The 21,177-nt window shown below is 33.7% G+C and overlaps 1 protein-coding gene and 1 pseudogene across 5 annotated transcripts; both read right to left on the bottom strand.

The window, feature by feature from the left end:
* Positions 1–147: 147 nt before the first annotated feature.
* On the bottom strand, positions 148–10,390 carry LOC124922279 (DNA (cytosine-5)-methyltransferase 1B-like). 5 transcript variants are annotated; one of them, XM_047463015.1, is made up of 15 exons: positions 10,285–10,389; positions 10,157–10,209; positions 7,460–8,756; positions 5,894–7,376; positions 5,611–5,775; positions 5,392–5,539; positions 5,185–5,296; positions 4,878–5,025; positions 4,150–4,347; positions 3,626–3,910; positions 3,380–3,541; positions 3,069–3,287; positions 2,559–2,702; positions 2,246–2,424; positions 148–600 (listed from the first exon to the last, which is right to left on the bottom strand). In XM_047463015.1, exons 3-13 carry the CDS (start codon positions 8,752–8,754, stop codon positions 2,562–2,564), a joined length of 4,356 nt encoding a protein of 1,451 aa, XP_047318971.1. In that variant the 5' UTR covers positions 8,755–8,756; positions 10,157–10,209; positions 10,285–10,389; the 3' UTR covers positions 148–600; positions 2,246–2,424; positions 2,559–2,561. The 5 variants fall into 5 exon arrangements, with proteins under 5 accessions (XP_047318971.1, XP_047318970.1, XP_047318969.1 ...); XM_047463014.1 differs by lacking the exon at positions 148–600 and adding an exon at positions 1,759–2,099; XM_047463013.1 differs by lacking the exon at positions 148–600 and adding an exon at positions 1,759–2,056.
* Positions 10,391–12,647: 2,257 nt separating this feature from the next.
* LOC124919896 lies at positions 12,648–13,512 on the bottom strand (annotated as a pseudogene).
* Between the last annotated feature and the right edge of the window lie 7,665 nt (positions 13,513–21,177).

Genomic DNA, 21,177 nt, shown 5'->3' with positions numbered 1-21,177 from the left:
TTTTGAATAATATCATCATGAGACCAAAAAAAAAAATCTATACTAGTTTCCAAATAAGCTAATGTTTTCATGCTTATGTGTGTTTCCTTCCCTCTTTTGAAATAAGAGAAAGATCTGAGTCCATCACTAGATATATCAATCTTTTTATATATCTCCTTGAGATGTAAACAAATAATGCAAGTTATTCTCTTTGTTGGTGTGTAGTAAGATACACATTTTCATTAACCAGAAACACATTTTCAGGTGCAATGGGACGAACCTTCATCCATTTTCCGTCCAGAAAGAGTTTCACCATGGGAATTAGAACCACTAGTGGCTGCAACTCCTCCAAACTCTCAACCTCTTCATAGAAACAAACGAGCATGGCTGGCTGTGCTACCTTCTCCAATGCCAGATATTTCTGCATTTGGTATGATATCAGATCATACTTGTAACTGAAGACTCATTTAACTTAGTTATAGAGCTTATGAAATCATGTCCGCAAGGTCATGGGTCCGAGTCTTAATGTTGCAATCACTATGATAATCCTTTCGTCAGCTATTAGCCTGAAAAATCTTGTCTGAGATGTCCACACGAATCACATAGCAGACAGACCAGGAGCTGCACAAAAGTAAGTTACTCTTGTATCCATTGTTGTATTGATTTTTTCAAGAAAAAATATATTGTATTTCCGCTTTGGCATTTGAGAAAGACAACGTCTTTCCATACGAATCTGTATGCCCGTTGGCACAGAAGATCAACTGTCTTGGAGGCATCCATTATGCCAACTAAGTTCTAAGGATTCTTATACACAAAACTTTGCTCTATTCTTTTCAAGTTCTCTGGAATACATGATGGCACAGACTTACATATGTTTAGTTGTGCATATATATATTCTTATGTACATCTATTTTACTGATATTCTTGTCTTGAATGTGTAAAAAAAATGTATAAGTAGAGGGTGTTGCAAATTAGGCAATACAAAAAAGAAGGATCTTGCTAAATGTTCCTAGATATACTTCTTTATTGTTTTTATGGCTTTAATCTTAGTTTTATGGAATAATTTATTTTGAGCATAATTCAATTAGAGTTTTATCTTTAAATTTTCTTTTGTTAAGAGAAAATGCAATAAAATTGCCCACACTATTGCCAACTAAGCAAAGAATTATCTAAAGCGATAAAAAGATTTTTTTATATTTTTTATTCCATTATAAATGAAATATAATATTATATTATTTAAAAAAAAGTATAATCCATGTGACCAAACATTCTCCCTACAAAGGATGAAGATAAATTTATAAATATCATTCCTAAGTGAGCAATAAAAATTACAAGTTCAAAAGGAAGGATTTTCCTATTTTTTAGGTTTTCTCTTGTGAAATAATTTAATTACTTTCAATTCGAACAAGATCAAAATGGTTTACACAGCACTAACTACTAGTCACTGTTTGTTCCGTTCCATCGACTATTTGAGGTTTTGGCCGAACTTTGACCTCGCTCTTTTTATTCTTTTTTTTACGAATTGCCGAAACATTAGTTTAGAACACAACCTTTTCAGATTAGAATTTTGAATTGTATCTAAATGTACATCAAATGTCAAGATACACAACCTTTTCAGATTAGAATTTTGAATTGTATCTAAATGTACATAAAATGTCAAGATACTGAAAAAGTAAGATCTAAGTATATAATTATTATCAATTTTAACCCCATTAGCCAAAACATTAGCCAAAACAGTGGCTATGGACACACTAACAAAGCAACATAAACATATATAACAGAGAAAACAATAAAATAAAAGAATTTTATTGAAACATGTTTTATTGAAATGAATTTAGTGATAATAATAGAAGTACATAATCTTATTTATAGAACTATAGGGTAAGAATTAAAATAGAAATAGGATAATGACAATTAATTAAAGTTTATTTTTATGAGAGGTTTGAAATTTTTTTACCGGAATTTTGATTTCCGGCTTTGATTTCGTCTCGGATTGTTGCGAGCCAACAACAACTTTACATTTTTAACAAAAGCAAATATATTGTTTGCCTTCAATGGCTTCCTTCAATTTGGTACCCTGCAATATATCATGTTCCAGTAGATCAAACCTCTTCCCTTAACTAGACATAGACATGTTCACAGTTTCAAAAAAAAGAAAGAAAAAGAAAACTAGAACTTCTCTATAGGTTATTGAAAGTAGATCAATATAAGCTTTTAGAAAAGTTATCAAATCGGTCAACTAAAAAAAGGCTGGTAATGAACTTACCTGGAATCTAGCACACTCCCGAACAGTAAAGATCCTATCTTTGTTTGGGTGGGTCAGTGATAAGATTGGAATATTTTCATCCCAATCCAATCTTCCAAACAGACATTTCCACTGTTTTTTGGAGTGTTTGAAAGACACCAGATTATCAAATCCACAGTTTGTTCATTGCTCAATCAGACCTGTAAGAAGGTGATGTTATTTGCATGTGCTTCATTATTTTGTGCTATTTTATTATCAATGTGAAAGAAATGATAAAATCAGACTGAAAAGGAAGAAAATAAAATCCACAAATGCCTCGAATAATAAATAGTACTTTTCATAAATAAGATTTATTTGCTTCAAGGGCTTCCATGAGTTTTGTCCCGAGAGCAAATGCCAGTGGTGGAGGGACAGCATTTCCAATTTGTCGGTGTTTGTGCTGAATATTCCCAAAAAGCTTGTAGCTATCTGAAAAGCCCTGCGACGTAAATATAAACATATATATATAGTCATGCCATTATTTTTCATAAATTAATCAAAATAAAAACCTCAAAGGAGCTCATATCAACTTGGAGCTCGACTCTCTTAATAAATGCAGCATGTGCATGAACTGTTTTTGTTTTAGATTACATATTAATGTTTATTTAGAAAAGAAAAACTCATTCCTTTTCAACGAAAGTACTAGTCCCCAAAATAAAACATAACTAGAACTTCTCCATAGGTTAATAGTGATTCAATCAATAAGTTTTTCAAAAAGCTATATGCACATAGAATTAGCCCAAAGAAAGGAATCTAAGAATTTTGTTGGGAAAATAAGAAGAAAAAAGGCGGGTAATGAACTTACTTGTGATCTAGCACACTCGCGAACAGTAATAATCCTATCCTGGTTTGGATGGAAGCACATCCCAACCTTGCCCGCAGGTTGTGGGTTTGTGATAGAGGTTGGAAAATTTCCTTCCCAATCCATCCTTCCATACTGACCTTTCCACTGGTTATTCCTTTTTGAAGAGTTTAGCAGGAACCCGGGTATCAAATCCTTATATTGTCCTTTGCTCAAACGGACCTGTAAGGAGAAGATGTTATTTGATTGTTCTCCATTACTTAGTGTCATTTATGCTCAATGAGACAGAAAATAATGCAACTATTAGTAGTTACCTTCTCATTTGGAAGATCACGCCAATCAGCACCTGGACGAATAGGAATTCTTTTACATCTGATTAGATTAATCTCATTCATTTCTTTAGATATGTGATCGGTTAAAACTTCCATATTGTCTCTTATTATCTTCTGAAACCAGGATATTGGGTCCACTCCATACTGCAGAAGCAAAAAAAAAAAGTTGTTATTGTTTAATGTTTGTGATGTCAATCAGTCTTATTGAACCAAAGACAGAACACATACTTTCATGGATGTTACTGAAGCCCCACTGTTAACAGCAGGAAGATCGCCTATGGTATCTCGAACAGTGATTGAACGAAGTGGAGCACCTGATGAGGTACTTCTAACAGCAACATAATGTGAATGAACAGTTCTGTTTAAGTTGATCTTAAGATTTGGAGTGGCAAATACATGAACTGGTTCAGGCCAATCAGGTAGCTTCTCACCAGGTGCGGCTGCCCATATAAATGTCCGCTTCCTCGATTGCGATATACCATAAGCCCCAGCTTCCAAAACGCCAAATCTCACCTGCAAATTAAAAAATATATATACGTCAATATAAATGTCTGCATTTCTTTTATGGAAAAGGATTACAAAATTTCATAATTTCATAATTACATGAAAATAGCCATGAAAACAACCTAACAAAAACAATACAAGTCTTGATATTTAGAAGGAAATAATTTCTTTACATTTTAATTTCAGGAAATTAAGAATAAAGAAAAAGGCATCCATAAAAGAAACTGACTGTTGAAAATATGATTTACCTGATAACCCATCTCGATAAGTGATGCTAGGGTTAAGCGAAATGTCTGTCCTTTATTGAATGAAACAAAGTTCATCACATTCTCTAAAAGGAAATACTTGGGCCGGTAGTAATCCGCAAAAGATAAGAATGCTAAGATCATTTCACACTGAAGCTCACTCCAGGAGCTCTGATTAAATCTATTCATCAAAGAAAAACCCTGCAAATAGGTATACAAAACAATCTAAATACATGCGTCCTACAACACATTTTTTCATGATCCCAACTTTGATGAATTTTTTTTTCAGTGTGCAAATAGTATTAAAAAAACAATGAATTATACATTCAAGAATTCTTAAATACACGTATCAATAATCAGAATAATAAAGGATTGGGTTCAAAGATGAAAAAGGTCCTTAAAAGGTTGAAATATACATGAACTATTACTAACAAGGTCATTTAATTCAAAACACTAAATGTGCATGGGTCATTTCTGTTTCTTCAATGTTTGTTTAGTCAAAACATAAATGCATGAACCTTATGTCCTTTTATTTTTCTTCACTTTCTGCTTTGAAAAGTTGTTAACATGCAAGGAAAAACAAAAAGTCAAACATTCACGAAGATTCTAATCATTTACCTTTGAAATGTGGAAATATATATTAATAGAGTTGCCATGAATGAGACTTTAAATAATACAAATACCATACATACCAAATTGTTAGCGTTGAATTGGTAACAATTATAGTATACCTGACATGGAGGTCCTCCATTTATGAAGTCAACTTGTCCCGGCATAGGCAATTTATTCATCAGCTTCTTATCAAGATTTTTGGCCAATTCTGTAGCCTCAGAAGTTGAAATGCAGTCATGGGAATCCCCACATGCATCCATGATTGCCCTAGATATCATCCACAAATAGTCAATTATTGAGGACATAAGGAGTTGCAACAATTCTAAAAACGGATAATAAATTATCCCGTCAGAAATAGAAAATGAAAAAATATATATATATATATATATACAAGGCAAGCAAAAGAATAGTGACATTACTTCATACCTTAGAATAACATTGCAATTATTAACTAACACAATTGTATCTGGATGATTTTGTCTGAAAGCTTTCCCGGCAGCTTTCTCATACTCAATGGCCCACTTGGTTTCACACACCCCTACAAAAAATGTTCATAAATACAAGTGATGCCAATTTTACTAGAATCTATATAAGCTAATAATCATCAATTTTATCAATACAAAAAGTACTTGCCTGATTGTCTTAACCCTTCCGATAGACCACCACAACCAGCAAAAACATCAAGGGTTGATAAGGGAGTAATGGGATTATCCTTCCTTTTGTTTTTGTTTCCTATTGCATCTATACCTTTTGAGAAACTTTCTTTCATATGAGTTGGCAACTGTAGAAAAATAGCAAACTTAAATGAGAAGTGGACATTCCTCATATATATTGTAAAAAATATTTAATTACCTGGTCGATTTTGCCACTTTTATGATCAAAAAAACAATCGCAGTAGAAGATATGATCGAAAACTCCCAAAGGCTGCACATGTGAAACATCTTGTTTTCTCCTTATTTCACATTTACCCTTAATTGCTGTTATAGGAAGACTCACTATTTCTCCACTGTAGTATACCTACATAATTATCAAAGAAGAGTCAAAAACACATACAAGATAATATAAAGGAAAATATCCATATTTACAATTATATTTATTTTTAATGAAATAAATAATCACGTGACATTAAAATTACCTCTCGAATATTGGATCGATATGCTATATCAGCAGAAATGTCCTCTGGTCTGAAAAATCTTCGAATTTTAACCCTAAGAGATTTATGATCCACTTTTCTAGTATTATTTCTAACTACGATTTCTAGTAGTTGACCAATGACGTAAGCTTTCAATCCCACGTTTCTTCCTCCCTTGAAAATTTCACATTTTTTTTTGTTAACCTCGAAATAAGAAGGACCCAAATAAATAAAATCTTGGAGGTAATACTCATCTCCCATAAATGTGAAACCAGTTGAAGTAGAATCTATCTTAAACATCTCTTTCTCCCTTAGAATTCTATTTTTTTCACAAGAATGGCACATCCCAGTACCAAGGCCTATGGTATCTTTCTGAAAAGAGAAGAAACCACCCTCATCAGGGCAATATAGGAATTTGCAGAAATATTCAACGGACAAACCTTTATTTTTTCTATCTTCAGCTTTATCCCTGTCTAATTTATCCCAGATAGAATTTTCCTTCCTATGCTGATAACCCCATGGCATTGAGCGGATCTCCACAACTAAGTTTTGCACAATATCACTTAGATCAAATACCAAACAATTATTCGTCAAAAATACTTCCCTTTCATTGGCAGTATCCCTGAGAACTGTCTGAAACCCTTTTACCATCAATCTACCATGAGCCATCTTTCTTGCATTTGAATTCTCAAAAAAATATTCAATTAGACAAATAGAAGGTTCCACCAACTTATTTGACTCAACAAGCACGGAACAACCTATCGACACAACACTTGCACGAACTATCGCTTTCTTATAAATAACATTACCGTCATTCATTCCAACTGCCTCTCCATCCCATCTAATTTCTCCGTTCGAAGTGTGTGAAGTCAACTGATCCGGCTTTTCACAATGGCAGATGGTTAGGATTTTAATTTCTTCTTCGAGCTCTTGTTTATCGTTGTCTGGTTGCATCTCGTCAGCTTCATGTTCCCTCTCGTCCATCTCAGAATCAGCCAAGTCATTATAGCAAGATGCTCTAAAGATTCTATGGACCAGTTTTGTTATAGTGGCTGGCATAGCCATTTTTTTCGACTTTGTTGAAGCCAGCATTCGTGCACATGGATTCAGATTCCTTTTATCCTTATCTATTACTGCATTTTTCTTCAATAGCCACTTGGTATGATGTCTTTGTTCCATTTCTTCGTTAAGACCTTTCGCGAAAGAAGATCTTTGTATGGATTGATCCGGGAACTCAACAAATTGTTGCAAGATAATTTGTCCATGAACTATTACATACCTCTCCACTGTTTTTGGATCAGATGAAATGTAAGCTTGATGATTCTTCTCAAATTCAGCCACTTTCTTAATGACTTTAGAGAAAGAAAGACGCGAAACTCTGGGTTGTTCCTTTAGCATGGTGATGATGCCAATAGCAAGCCTTGCTGTTTTTAGCACTGGTTCAAACCATGGAAGATATTGTTTTGATGGTTTTCCAAGTCTATACCTAAAAACAAAGGGGAGAAGAGAAAATCAGAATATGATAAATAAACTTTTTTTGCAAACACATTAAATAATAATTTATCTTACCATGCCAAATCTGTTCTGATTGAGATAAAGACCATTGAAGGCTCAAATTCAATCATCCATTCCTTTATAGCACTCAGGTATATTGGAATTCCCTCCACGTCAGAACTGTCTTCTCCATCAAGGAGATACTCACTTCCATCATCATCTTTCATTCTACCCGATCCAAAAATTACTACATCCATATTTGCACAAGATCTCATTGGTAGGAGCTCCAAGCTAATGAGGCGAGAATCCGAATTATAGAGAGACCAATTGTGCAAGATTGCTTTAGGAAGTTCATTCGAGCTACTTGTCTTGTAACACTCATCAAATATGAGATACTCATCAATTTCCTGAAAAGTAGATTTATAATATGCAGGGAGTGGATAGTCATTTGCAATCTCATCTTCGTTAGTTTTTATATAATACTTTTTTGCTGGAGCAGTTGTGCGCTTCCTCTTGCTTTGACTCTTATGTTGCCATGATTTTTGTTTGTGGGAGTCACAAACCAATTTTGGGACTATCCCTATATCATCAACATGAGCTGACTGGCTCTCTTGCTCTTTAGCCTCTTCCTCGATCTCCAGTGAACTTTTATGATGTGTTATCATAACTGCCATTGATGATGAAAGATTTTTACATTCATCCCTAAGGGAAGTAAGAACAGGAAGCCCACAAAAGAGCTGATCATTTTTCTTAGATGAATAATCCAAGCTAGTTAGTTGTTTGTAAATGAACTCACCATTTGAAATAATGAATTTCCTAACTGATAAACCTTGAGAAATATTCTTACTTCCTCTCATTGAGTGGACAACCTTCCAGAGTAATTCTTCATAACTCATATTCGGATCGCCTCCGTTAGATCCGTTAAGTTTATTGAATATTTCTATACAAGCATAAGCTTTTTCATAGAAAATATCATACAACTCTTTATAGCTACTAGCCGGCTTAACAGATTTGTAGTCAGCTATTTTAGTTGACAACCAGACAACTGGTGAACCATCCTCATAACCAGATATTTCCCATGTTTCCACACGTCCAAAGGTCAAGCATTTTATTCCTTTCTCCTTGTGCTTGTTGGAACTTTCTTCGAATGGTAATATACGACCAGAAATGAAAATGTCCGTCACTTCCAACATTTCTACATGTTGTGGTTTTCCATTTACATCGTGGAGGACAAAGTCTATTAACCTTCTATTAGGTCGAGGATCATCAACCCCTCTTGTTAAGGCAATAGCTTCTACTTCCTCGTTTACTATTTGATCTATTCTCTTGGGTATGTGGCGTGTTTTAGTGTGATTCTTAGATCCACCCATTCCTGTAACAATAATAAATTTGTGAATTCAGAAAAAGTATGTCAAATAAAAAATAAAAAAATGCACAAACCCTGAAGACTGAAAGTACAAAACTAGTTTCTTTTTGTTTTCAAAACTAGACTGCAGGATCAAAAGAAACATAGTATTATGTAAAATTACAATTGATACAACATATGCATGTACAAGAAATATATTGAACTAAAAATATGGACAACGAATGTCTCAATTTCTCGTTGATATAAGCTTGGAACTTATATTATAAATTAAAATAAGCCATCAACATATTTGATAAAATCAAAGTCATCATTTTTTAATGGAGAGAAACGACAAACTTTCTTTCCATCGACAAGAAGATTCTTGTCGTTTTTTGGTACTTGTTATAAATAGGATATTGTAATAATAATAACAACCACTTAATATAGATTTATTCCAACATTACAAAGGATTCTTTTGATAAAGGTTAGTAGGATCGAATTCTCTAAAACATAAATAATTAAATTTGTTGAGATGTATGCTTTGTCTAGCACCAGCGAGACTATCAATGATAACTTTTATTTTCTGCAGATATTAGGGGTCATTGGGGATGAGCCCTTATTTACGGTTTGGAGCTGGAAACGAAGCTGCATCAGACGAGCTTGATAAATGAGAATGTGTGTTCTAAAAGAGATTAGAGGACGTGGTGCATGCAGGATTTGTCAACCACTTGAGCTAGGATGAGTTATGAAAGGGTGGAGAGAAACCAGAAAATGATCACAAAATAAAGTGAAAATGTATAAATATGCACAGATTAAAGTTACATAGTTCTGTTCCATGTATCTCACTTTTTTTTGGTTTGACACGTGTAATAAGCTCTACAGTTCTTTTCTTTCTTTCTTGAGATTCATTTTTTATCTTTTCAGGAGTAAACTAGCACAACATTACATATCACAGTCATGAAAGATCTAAGTATTTTAAATAAATAATTAACCATCATATATTTAAATAATATTTACTCACGAATATGAATATATATATACTTTTAAATGGTCCGGTAAGACTCTATCCATTATTGAACTCTCAAAACATACCTACACAGATTTGCTTAGCCAACAATTGCAAATTGAAAACCAAGCAATATTGTTCATGCATAAATAAAAAAGGCTTTACAGCAACAAAAATATAATTAATAGCCAAATCCTTTCTTGGACATTGAGTCAATCCATTTCTACAATCAGAAATTCCCTTAACTTAATTTATAAACAAATCTATTTGTTAGCAAAATTGGCATGCTCAAAAAGATCACTTACCATTCCCAATCTACACTTTTTTTTTCTTCTGAAAATCATTAGGATCCAAGAAAAATGAAAAATACAACAGCATGAAGTATCTATCTATCATATCAGTGAAAGAAAATAAGGTTTACCTTGCTAAAGCAGCAAAATTCCTCTGGTTCTCTGAAGACAGTTATCTCTGTGCCTGAAAAATGAAAATTACAGCAGTTTGATATCTATCATATCAGTGAATATCAGTGAAAGAAGAAAATAAATTTACCTGCAGCAAAATCCCTCTGGTTCTCTTAGGTGATTCTCTCTGTTTCTGAATTCCCGTTCTCCCCGATTCGGCAAGCCAATTTTTTGTTGCCAATTCCGTTATAAGGAGATTAAACCCTCCATTTAATAAATTTAATAGATTCTCATAATCAGGCGTAATCTTATAAAGATTCATCTTCTTTTTTAAAGTCAATAAATTTATTAACTTTACCAGAAAAGTTAATAAATGACATTAATAACACTAATTGCAACCAAATTTCCGGAGATATCCTCAATCCAAATAATGAAATAAATTTATGATATCGCAAAACTAAATAGGGTTCGAGGAATTCGGGTATTTCACCATTTGTACTTTGGCTTCAAAAGTTGGAAAGTTGAAAGCCAATTTGGAAGCAGCCAAGCCACCATTAACAGCAACTCTCGAAAGTAATTTACTGAACACCTTAAATTTCGTTTTTTTTGGAATTGGTATGAATACATAGCGACTGTGGGTGTGACTGACCTTTGTGAGAACAAATAGAGTGGGAGTGAGAGAGATGTCCTAACGAAAACAGTTGTTGCAATTTTTACCCTTTTACTCTCCACCAACCCAAGAAGCTATCTAGAAAAAAAATTCAAGTAATAAAAGTTGTCTAAGAAAACAAAGATAAAATTAACACAAACTTTGTCTTGCTCTTGATCAATGTATTTGTCTTTTTTTCTTGTTTTTGATAATTAGGTCTTTATTTACGACTCTATTTTTTCCCTAACTTCATGTTTTGGTGTTAAACTTAAAAGGCAATTTGTATTCATTTAAAACATGAACTTTTTAAAAGAATCAAATAAATTTTATCAAACAAAATTTTAAAAACAATATACAAAATCTCATTCATATCCCTAGTTATCACATAATCCTTGCAACTCATTAGGTAAAGAATCATCTTGAAACTTACATTTACTTCAACTTCTTATTATTATAATTAAAACTATTATAATTTGCTTGAAGAATAAAAGTCATATAAACTCATTCAATGACTTTGGCATTCAACATCTCGATTTTGTAGCCATTAGAAAAGCAAGATCACTCACTCCCTTATTGGAAGTAGAAATAAGCAAAATGTTAAAGATTACCATTAATATCTACTAATAGGAACAAGAATGAATATAGTAATTAATAAATAACAGAGCAACTTCAATTCAAGCTGAACTTCAATTCAAGCTGAAGAAACTTATTTAATGATTTGATGGAAATAAAAAATAAGGAAATTCGACTAAACTTAAATTTGGACCGCTATTTGGAAAAGCTTTCAATTTTATTCATATAACTGACCTATCCTAGCTCTTCCACCATCCAAATTTAAAAGGGTACACATTTTAGAATGAAGTTAGGTATCGGGCGAAGTATTTGAATTACGGAAAAAATGTATTAAGGTCATTTTTATTATGTGTCTATTTCACTTTTGTTCTCGTACAATCTAAATAACCATAGTTGGGGTTTTCATCCCAAATGGCCATCGATCAATTCTTTGATGTCCAAGCTTAAAGAAGCTCAGTTATTTGAACAATCCGGTGTGCACTAACATTTGTTATGTATTGTTTCACAGGAAATTAATCAAAAGATAGGGTATTTTGTGAGAAGAGGGTGTGGAAAAGAATTTCATTTATTGTTTTGAATTATCTTTTAAAAGATAGGGGACCTTCTTTGTGACCCTACCCTTGGTCGCCTTGAACAACTCGGCGAAATCCAAATCAACGCAGAAATAAATCGCAATATCTAGGAACATTTAAGACACTTTGGGGAGCTTAGTTTTTCTAATGGTTAGAAACCAATAAGAATAACCAATAATGGAGATGAAAATACAGATAGAGTGGAATGAAAAACAGTAGAGTTAAAGTGGGAAGAGAATATGAATAAGGTGATATAGGATTTGTCATTGTGGCTACAATATTCAACAAACATGAGATATCACTGATTACCCTTTATATACTGCATTTGGTAGGCATAACTATTACATAAAATGGCCCATGGTTTTAGAGAATAATAACTCATGGAAGATAAGAGGTTTCCGATATATACATCTACATAACAGAATATTATGCACATGCAACCATATGGAAACACTTTATGCGTATGTCTCACTAAGTTTTTTTCCAAACGTGATCTCATCAGTTCCTTTAATAAATGCTCATCACACATCACCATAAGAAAAAGGAATGGAACCGAGGGCTCACAGATATCAAATTGAACGAATTCATCTGCTAAAAGTAACAGGTAAATGTTCCATGTTTATCAAGTGTCAGAAAGATTAGCAAAAGTAGTATTGAAAATCATAAAACATCCACATTATCTCATCACAGTAGCAAATGACAAACGGGGAAAATATGGTTAAACTGAACTGTTTTTAATTCTTAATGGTAACACAATAAAGAAGACGAAAAGTTGAACACAAAGACTACTTCTTTTGATAAGGAAACCACTTTCAGTATTGAGAGTTACCAGAATACAAAACCATGGCATAAATCTATCTGAAACTTGACTAGTAAATAAAGGGTATGAACCTGAATCGGACTTTTTTCATGTAATCTTCATACTGGGTGCCAAATGTGTCTAACATGGCAGCTTCCTCCATTGTTGCCTTTTGCTGATCGTACATCAAACAGACTGCAACTATGAACAATGCACTCATGGGTGCTCTTAGCGCAGCACAATATGAGACAGACAAAAGCATCATAGATGCATATATTGGATGTCGAACCCATCTGAATGGACCAAACTGCACGACTGCAGTTGGCTCTACCACTTTCTCAGAATAGTTAGCAGGGTATAATGTGGAATTGCATTGGACAAACAGAGTAACCATTATCAAGCTCCAAATACACAGATTGCTCCACCCACCTGGAATAAGATGTAGTTCTGGTCCTTCAAAAGCTGCAAGCCAATGGTCAATCAGGACTCCAGCACTAAACAGGACACGATAGTAGTCTCCCATTTGGGATCGTGCTGGCGAGGATAGTAGTCTCCGTACAATCGTTTCCTAACACTCACGTTGAAGAAAAAGAAGTAATGATAGACGAAGAAGAACACAAATGGCCAGCCTTCGAGGAAACCGTTGAAATGAGCTGGTGGAACAATTGTCGGCCAACTAAACACTGAAGTGACCAACCCGAGTTGTTGAAACAGTGCTGGAAACGAAAGTTTGATCCCACAGACAACGATAAGAAGCGAGGATGAAATCGGGTTGTTGAGTTGGAATTACCAAAGGCAGAACCTTTAAAAGGTGTCTGAAAAGCCCCAATCTTTTCCCGGCTGAAGACTGACGATTTGCACGCCAGATATGGTATAAGCGAAAAGTAAAAGGAGTTAATTTAGTGCAGTATGCCATTGGATGGGGGAGCTGGGAGCATAGAAGTGAAATTTGGGTTGTTTTAAGATTCGATAAACCTGTAAAAGAAGTTGCCCCAGAATCCTCCAGAAACTAAATAAGGGTTTTTAGTGTACGAATCAAGAGCTCCAAGATGACGGTTGCGACTTCACCTCCTTCGGCTGGCGTTGCGGTGGACGGTGGCTGGCCCTCCCACCGTCTCTCTCAAAAAACAAAACTTTGAATTTGATCGACAATGCGAATCAAGAGCTCCAAGATGACGATGAGGACGGTTGCGACTTCACTTTCTGTGTGTATCGGAAGCTTCTATTGGAATAAATAATGTCAAATAAGGAACGCCTATCTCTCTCCACCTCCTTCGGCTGGCGTTGCGGTGGACGGTGGCTGGCCCTCCCACCGTCTCTCTCAAAAAACAAAACTTTGAATTTGAACAAAATTAAATTACTAATACACTTTTTTTTCTTTTTAGATCCCAATAATATTGTAAGTATCAATTTGTTTCATTGGTTCTAGGAAAAACGCTTTGTTTTGTTTTGGATTGATTTATTCTTTTATAAATTTATTTTGCTTAGATTTCTTTCGAATCTCATAAAACTGAATGAAAAGATCACTCTTTTAAAAGTTGTCTCTCTAACGTGAGATGAAGAACCAAATGTAGGATTCTAACCAAATGAGACCGATTTAAGAGTCGTCGCTTAATTTGTTTTTAAAAAATTAGGAAATAATTTTTTTTAGAAATAAGGGTTCGGTGTTTGAGGACGCGTGGAAAATAGTCTTGACGATATGGTTCAAAATAATTGGCCTCTTCAAACTTGAAGATTCTTACCCTAGTGTTTGAGTTTAAGACTTATGATTGTTTGTATAAAATTTGTAGCCTACATCTAAAAGGGATTATGCCTATATTGTTCTTAGAAGTGACTATACGATATCTATAATATTAGACAGGTTGAAAAGGAAAGCGATAAAAGAAACTTAAATAATAAGAGAATATAAAATAAAGCATAAAATCTGAAGTTTCCAAATTATGATTTGATGGATATGATTTTGTTAAGAAAATATTATACGCATGTAAGAATTTTTTCCCATTACTCTTAAGTTATAAAAATCAAATTGTGATATCACAAAATTAATGAAATTTGAGATTTAAACATCTCCTAAAAATTATGAAATTTTTATTTTTGGTTAAGAAAAATATTCTTCAATATTATTTTATTTTTTCAAATTTTTATAAAATGTTTTGAACATTTAAAAGTGGAAACCAAGTCGAAATAATCAAAAATATAAACAAACAAGTCCTTCCAAAGGCTCAGATGAAGGTTGCGCGCGGCTTAGGCTCGGGACTCGGGAGACTGGCCTCGAGAGTAGATCCTCAGCTTGCATGGCTCGATGGGGCTCGGTGTTGGCTTGGGTAAATATAAAGGCAGTGAAAGGTTTGATCCATGTTCAAGATGCGGAGGGAGCTTCGAAACTTCAAGGCTCCATGCTCGGGAAATACTTTGGGGGAAATGAATGCTTTAACTTTTCTTATGAATTATTTCAAAATAAATGAATATAAAAATATTGTATTTTGTGAGAAGAGGATCTGGAAAAAAAATTTTGTATTATCTTTTACAAGATTGAGACTTCTTTGAAAGGTGAATTTGTTCAAATGATCCTAAACTAACCCTCATCTCAAAACTAACCTTTACAAAACGTTTTTGCAAATATAATATTTTTTTAAAATTCTAACCATTTTACCCTTAGGGTGTGTTTGATGAGGGGGAATTAGAATTGGCATTGAAATTCTAATTCCAATTCCATGAGAATTGGCATTGAATTACAATTCAATTCCTATGTTTGGAAAAGTTATAGAATTGTAATTCAATTCCAATTCCTATGTTTGGGAAATGATAGAATTGTAATTCAATTATAATTCCGATCTTTGTAAAATAAAATATCGGTTCAAAATATTAACTTTTTAAATATGTTTTTACATTTTGGCACGTTTAATACGTTTTTGACATGTTTAACACGTTTAACACATTTTTACACGTTTTTGGCACGTTTAAACACGTTTTTGACATGTTTAACAAATTTTCACACTTAAAACACATTTTCACACGTTTAACATGTTTTTCACGTTTTTGGCACGTTTTTAACATGTTTAATACATTTTTTCACACGTTTAACATGTTTTTCACGTTTTCAGACGTTTAACACGTTTTTGACATGTCTAACACGTTTTACACATTTTGACACGTTTACACGTTTTTTCACGTTTTGGCACATTTAACACGTTTTCACGTTTTCACGTTTTTTACACATTATAACAAGTTTAACACGATTTTCACGTTTTTGACACATTTTTAACATGTTTAATACATTTTCACACGTTTAACAGGTTTTTCACGTTTTTCGCACGTTTAACACGTTTTTGACATGTCTAACACGTTTTACACATTTTTGAGACGTTTAACACGTTTTTTACGTTTTGGCACATTTAACACGTTTTCACACGTTTTTCACACATTACCACGTTTTTTACACATTATAACAAGTTTAACACGTTTTTCACGTTTTTCACGTTTTTGACACGTTTTTGACATGTTTAATACGTTTTTCATACGTTTAACATGTTTTTCATGTTTTTCACACGTTTAACACGTTTTTGGCATGTCTAACACGTTTTACAAATTTTGACACGTTTTGGCACATTTAACACGTTTTTCACGTTTAACACGTTTTTCACGTTTAACACGTTTTTCACATATAACACGTTTTTCACATGTTAAAATGTTTTTCACGTTTTTGGCACGTTAAACACATTTTTGGCATGTCTAACACGTTTTACACATTTTTGACACGTTTTGGCACGTTTAACACGTTATTCACGTTTTCCACACGTTTATCACACGTTTTCACACGTTTTCACACGTTTTCACACGTTTTTCACATGTTTTTAACACATTTTCACATTTTCACACGTTTTCCACACGTTTTCCACATTTTCACACGTTTTTCACGTTTTTCACATTTTCACACATTTTTCACGTTTAACACGTTTTTCACGTTTAACACGTTTTTCACATGTTTTTCAAATTTAACACGTTTTTCACATGTTTGTCACGTTTTGGCACGTTAAACACATTTTTGACATGTCTAACACGTTTTACACATTTTTGACACGTTTAACACGTTTTTCACGTTTTGGCATGTTTAACACATTTTTCACATTTTCACACGTTTTAACACGTTTTCATGTTTTTGGCACGTTTTACACATTTTCATGTTTTTGCATGTTTTTCACGTTTTCACATGTTTTTAGCACATTTAACACGTTTTTGACATTTTTAATACGATTAATATGTTTTTTTCACACATTTTGATAAGTTTAAAATGTGTTAAACGTGTCAAAAACGTAGAAATGTGTTAAACATATCAAAAATATGTTAAACGTGCCAAATAAGTGAAAAACTTGTTAAACGTGCCAAAACGTGAAAAACGTGTTAAATGTGTTAAAAATGTGTCAAACGTTTCAAAAACATAAAAAACATGTGAAACGTGTCAACGTGTTAAATATGTTTAATGTGTTAAAAAAGTTTTAAACGTGTTAAAAACAAGAAAACTTGTCAAGAATGTGTTAAACGTTCCAAACATGTGAAAAACTTTTTAAACGTGCCAAAACGTGTTAAACTTGTAAAAAATGAGGTAATTGTGTCAAGAGTGTAAAAAATGTGTTAAGGTGTCAAAAACGTGAAATCATGTTAAACGTGTCAAAACGTGTCAAGGACGTGTTAAACATGTCAATGACGTGAAAAACGTGTTAAATATGTCAAAAACTTGTTAAACGTGTCAAGAACGTGAAAAACGTGTTAAGTATGTTAAAACGTGTTAAACGTGTCAAAAACGTGTTAAAAGTGTCAAAACGAGTCAAAAACGTGAAAATCATGTTAAACATGTCAAAAATGTGTTTAACGTGTCAAAGACATGTTAAACTTGTCAAGGATGTGAAAAACGCGTTAAATGTGTCAAGGACGTGAAAAACGTATTAAATGTGTCAAAACGTGTTAAACGTATCAAAACATGTTAAACGTGCCAAAAACGTGTTAAATGTGTCTAAAAAGTGTTAAACGTGTTAAAAACGTGAAAATCATGTTAAACGTGTCAAAAACGTGTTAAACGTATCAAGGACGTGTTAAACGTGTCAAGGACATGAAAAATGTGTTAAATGTGTCAAAAACGTGTTAAACGTGTCAAGAACGTGAAAAACGTATTTAATGTGTCAAAACGTGTTAAACGTGTCAAAAACGTGTTAAACGTGCCAAAATCATGTTAAACGTGTCAAAAACGTGTTAAACGTGTCTAGGACGTATTAAACGTGTTAAGGGCATGAAAAACGTGTTAAATGTGTCAAAAACGTGTTAAACGTGTTAAGGACGTGAAAAACGTGTTATATGTGTCAAAACGTGTTAAACGTGTCAAAAACGTGTTAAACGTACCAAAAACGTGTTAAACGTGCCAAAAACGTGTTAAATGTGTCAAAAACGTGTTAAAAACGTGAAAATCATGTTAAACGTGTCAAAACGTGTTAAACGTGTCAAGAACGTGAAAAACGTGTTAAATGTGTCAAAAATGTGTTAAACGTGCCAAAAATGTGTTAAACGTGCCAAAATATGAAAATATGTTAAACGTGTTAAAAACGTGTTTAATGTGTGAAAAACGTGTTAAACATGTCAAAAAATGAAAAATGTGTTAATTTGGAATTACAATTCTGACCTAAAAAGATTGGAATTGAGAACTATAAAATTACACTATATTGAATTACATTGGAATTCTAATTCCAATTTCAATTCTTAATATTAAAGTGTCTAACAAACATAAGAGTTGGAATTGAACACTCCAATTCCAATTTCAATGCCAATTCCAGGGTTATCAAACACACCTTTACTAATTTTTATTTATTTTTATTCACATTAGTCGGGAAATTTGATCAAATGACCCCCAAGAGAGGGTTCATCTCAAAACTAACCCTTATAAAATGTTTTTGAAAAAATAAATATTTTTTTAAATTTTGACAATTTTACCCTTACTATTTTTTATTATTATTCACGTTTACCCTCTTTTCCCTCTCATTTTCTCTCCTCTCTCTCTTCTCCGACCCTACGACTGTTGTCCCATCTCTCCTTCTCCTTCTCATCTCCCCGACTCCTCAAGCAACGCCGTAGGACGACGAGACCCACATTCAATGTCGGAGGACGAAAACAAGTTCCCCGACTTTAACAGCATCACCGAACCACAAACGCATGCAACTATAGACCTGACCGACCAACATCATCGCCATAAAAATAGGTATGTTAATTTCTTTCATTCCCATTTAGTTGAACACTCAATAGCTGAAATAAAATATGAAATATGTTTGGTATGCTTGCAATGTTGTGTGAAAATGCGCACCACACAAATTGTGCCCCACGCAATTTGCATTGGCTTCCCACGCCCCACGCAATTTGCGTTTGCTTCTCACGCCCCACGAAATTTGTGTTTGTGTCCCACGTCCCACGCACCACACCACGATAATATGGTTTTATTTACTACGCTAACATTTCAATTTGTATTAATTACAGATCCCAATTTATTTGTTAGCTGTTTTGTCCTCTATGATGGAGAGTGGAAAGATGATGATGGAGTTAATTCTTTTGTCTTAAGTTCATGCATAGGTGTGACTCTATCCATAAATACTACGTATGACGAATTAACTGACATTGTCTATGATGCTATTCGTGTGGACAAATTGAGATATGATTTAGTGTTCAAAGTCAAGTATAATTTGGTTTTAAAAACTGCTCCTCCTATTGTTATCCAATATGATAGAGATGTGATGTTCTATGCAAAAGAAATTTCGACTTCATCCCACCAGCTTCGCACTCCTCTATGTGTCTCTTTAGTAGAGAAGTCACTACATTTACACTCAACTCATGAAAGTAAAATACCATGAGAGGAGGTTCCTCAATTCCCTATATTTGAGCAGGATGTATTACAAAGTCAAAATGACATACACCATGTACATGAAGGATAACAAGTCCCATGTTTGCGTCCGAGTGAATTGGTAACTAGTACCTCTCCTTCTTTTGCACCCCGACAACCCATCACTTTCCATATGAGGAAAACATCCAGCCATATTGAGTTGCTTGATTCATTTGAATCAATCGAGGTTGAAACACATGCTCAATTAACCCTTGAAAGCAGATTGGACGTGGGTACGTTTTTTTAGGACAATAAAGAAATTCAATTGAGGGTGCATAGACATGCGATGGCTATTCATTTTGAATTCAAAGTGGATAAGTCAACAAAAGATCTTTGGTTTGTGAAATGTGTGAATGAGAACTGCAAGTGGAGATTGCGTGCTGTGAAAGGAAAATTTCAGGAGATGTTTGAGATTCAAAAATTAGTAAAAGAACACGCATGCTCAATTTTGACAAGGCAAAAGAATGTGAGGCAATCATCATCATGCGTAATTGCGGAGTGCATCAAATGTAAGTACATGGACCATCACCATGACCACATGCCTAAGAAAATAATGGAAGACATGCAAACAAGCTATGGGTTTAAGCTGGCCTATAATAAGTGTAGAAATATCTTCAAATATGGAAAGTCAGTAGCAAATCAATCAATTAGACTAATTGATTTGCTAATTGACCGAGAAACTAATTGATTTTCAAATTGATTGAAGATTTGATATTAAATCAATTCTATGATTTTATTGTTTAAATCATTTCCTTTTTGCATATGTAATGTTCACCATTTAAGCACTGGAGTACTTATGTAAGAAACAAAAAAAACACAAGAAATAAAATTTCTCTCTTTCTCTTCTTTATTTTTTCTATATGGTATCAGAGCGGGTTTTTTCATCTTGAAGAAACCGACTTACAATTTTCCGCTGTCTCCTCCAATGGTGGAAATAATCATTGGAGGAGAACTCAAATGATTCTATAATCTCATATTTCTCTAAAATTATTATCACAAATCTCAGTGCATTTTTTTCCATAGTTCAGTCGAATCTGTATCGAGTATCGTCTTCATGTATCGACAAATTTCTTTCAACATTTTATTTGTTCAAAAATTATCATTTTTCACTTCAAGAGCTGAGCCAAGAGCCAAGAGCCAATAGCAAGTGCAAGAGCAAGAACAAGAGCAAGAGCCAAGAGCCAAGAGCCAAGAGCCAAGAGCCAAGTGCCAAGTGCCAAGTGCCAAAAGCCAAGAGCCACTCCTCTAACTAAGTGAATCATGATTTTTAAACAGTCAAATTGATAGAATGTCATCAACAATTCATCGGCAACACCCTCTTCAATCTATGCCAAGGCTTTATTACACTCCTTTACGTTACATCCCGCAATCAGGTGACTGACATACTCACCAAGCCGACTCGAGGAAGCATGTGCCAAGTTGGGCAGTCTCAACATCTACTACCCAACTTGAGGGGGAGTGTATAATTATCTTTGAAGAAAAAAAATAATTCCAAGAATGGAATGTTGAGAAAGTTAGCAGCAAATCAAACA

The sequence above is a fragment of the Impatiens glandulifera genome, chromosome 1 (assembly GCF_907164915.1).
Source record: "Impatiens glandulifera chromosome 1, dImpGla2.1, whole genome shotgun sequence".
Classification (NCBI taxonomy): Eukaryota; Viridiplantae; Streptophyta; class Magnoliopsida; order Ericales; family Balsaminaceae; genus Impatiens; species Impatiens glandulifera.
This window is presented reverse-complemented; position numbering and strand designations above follow the sequence as displayed.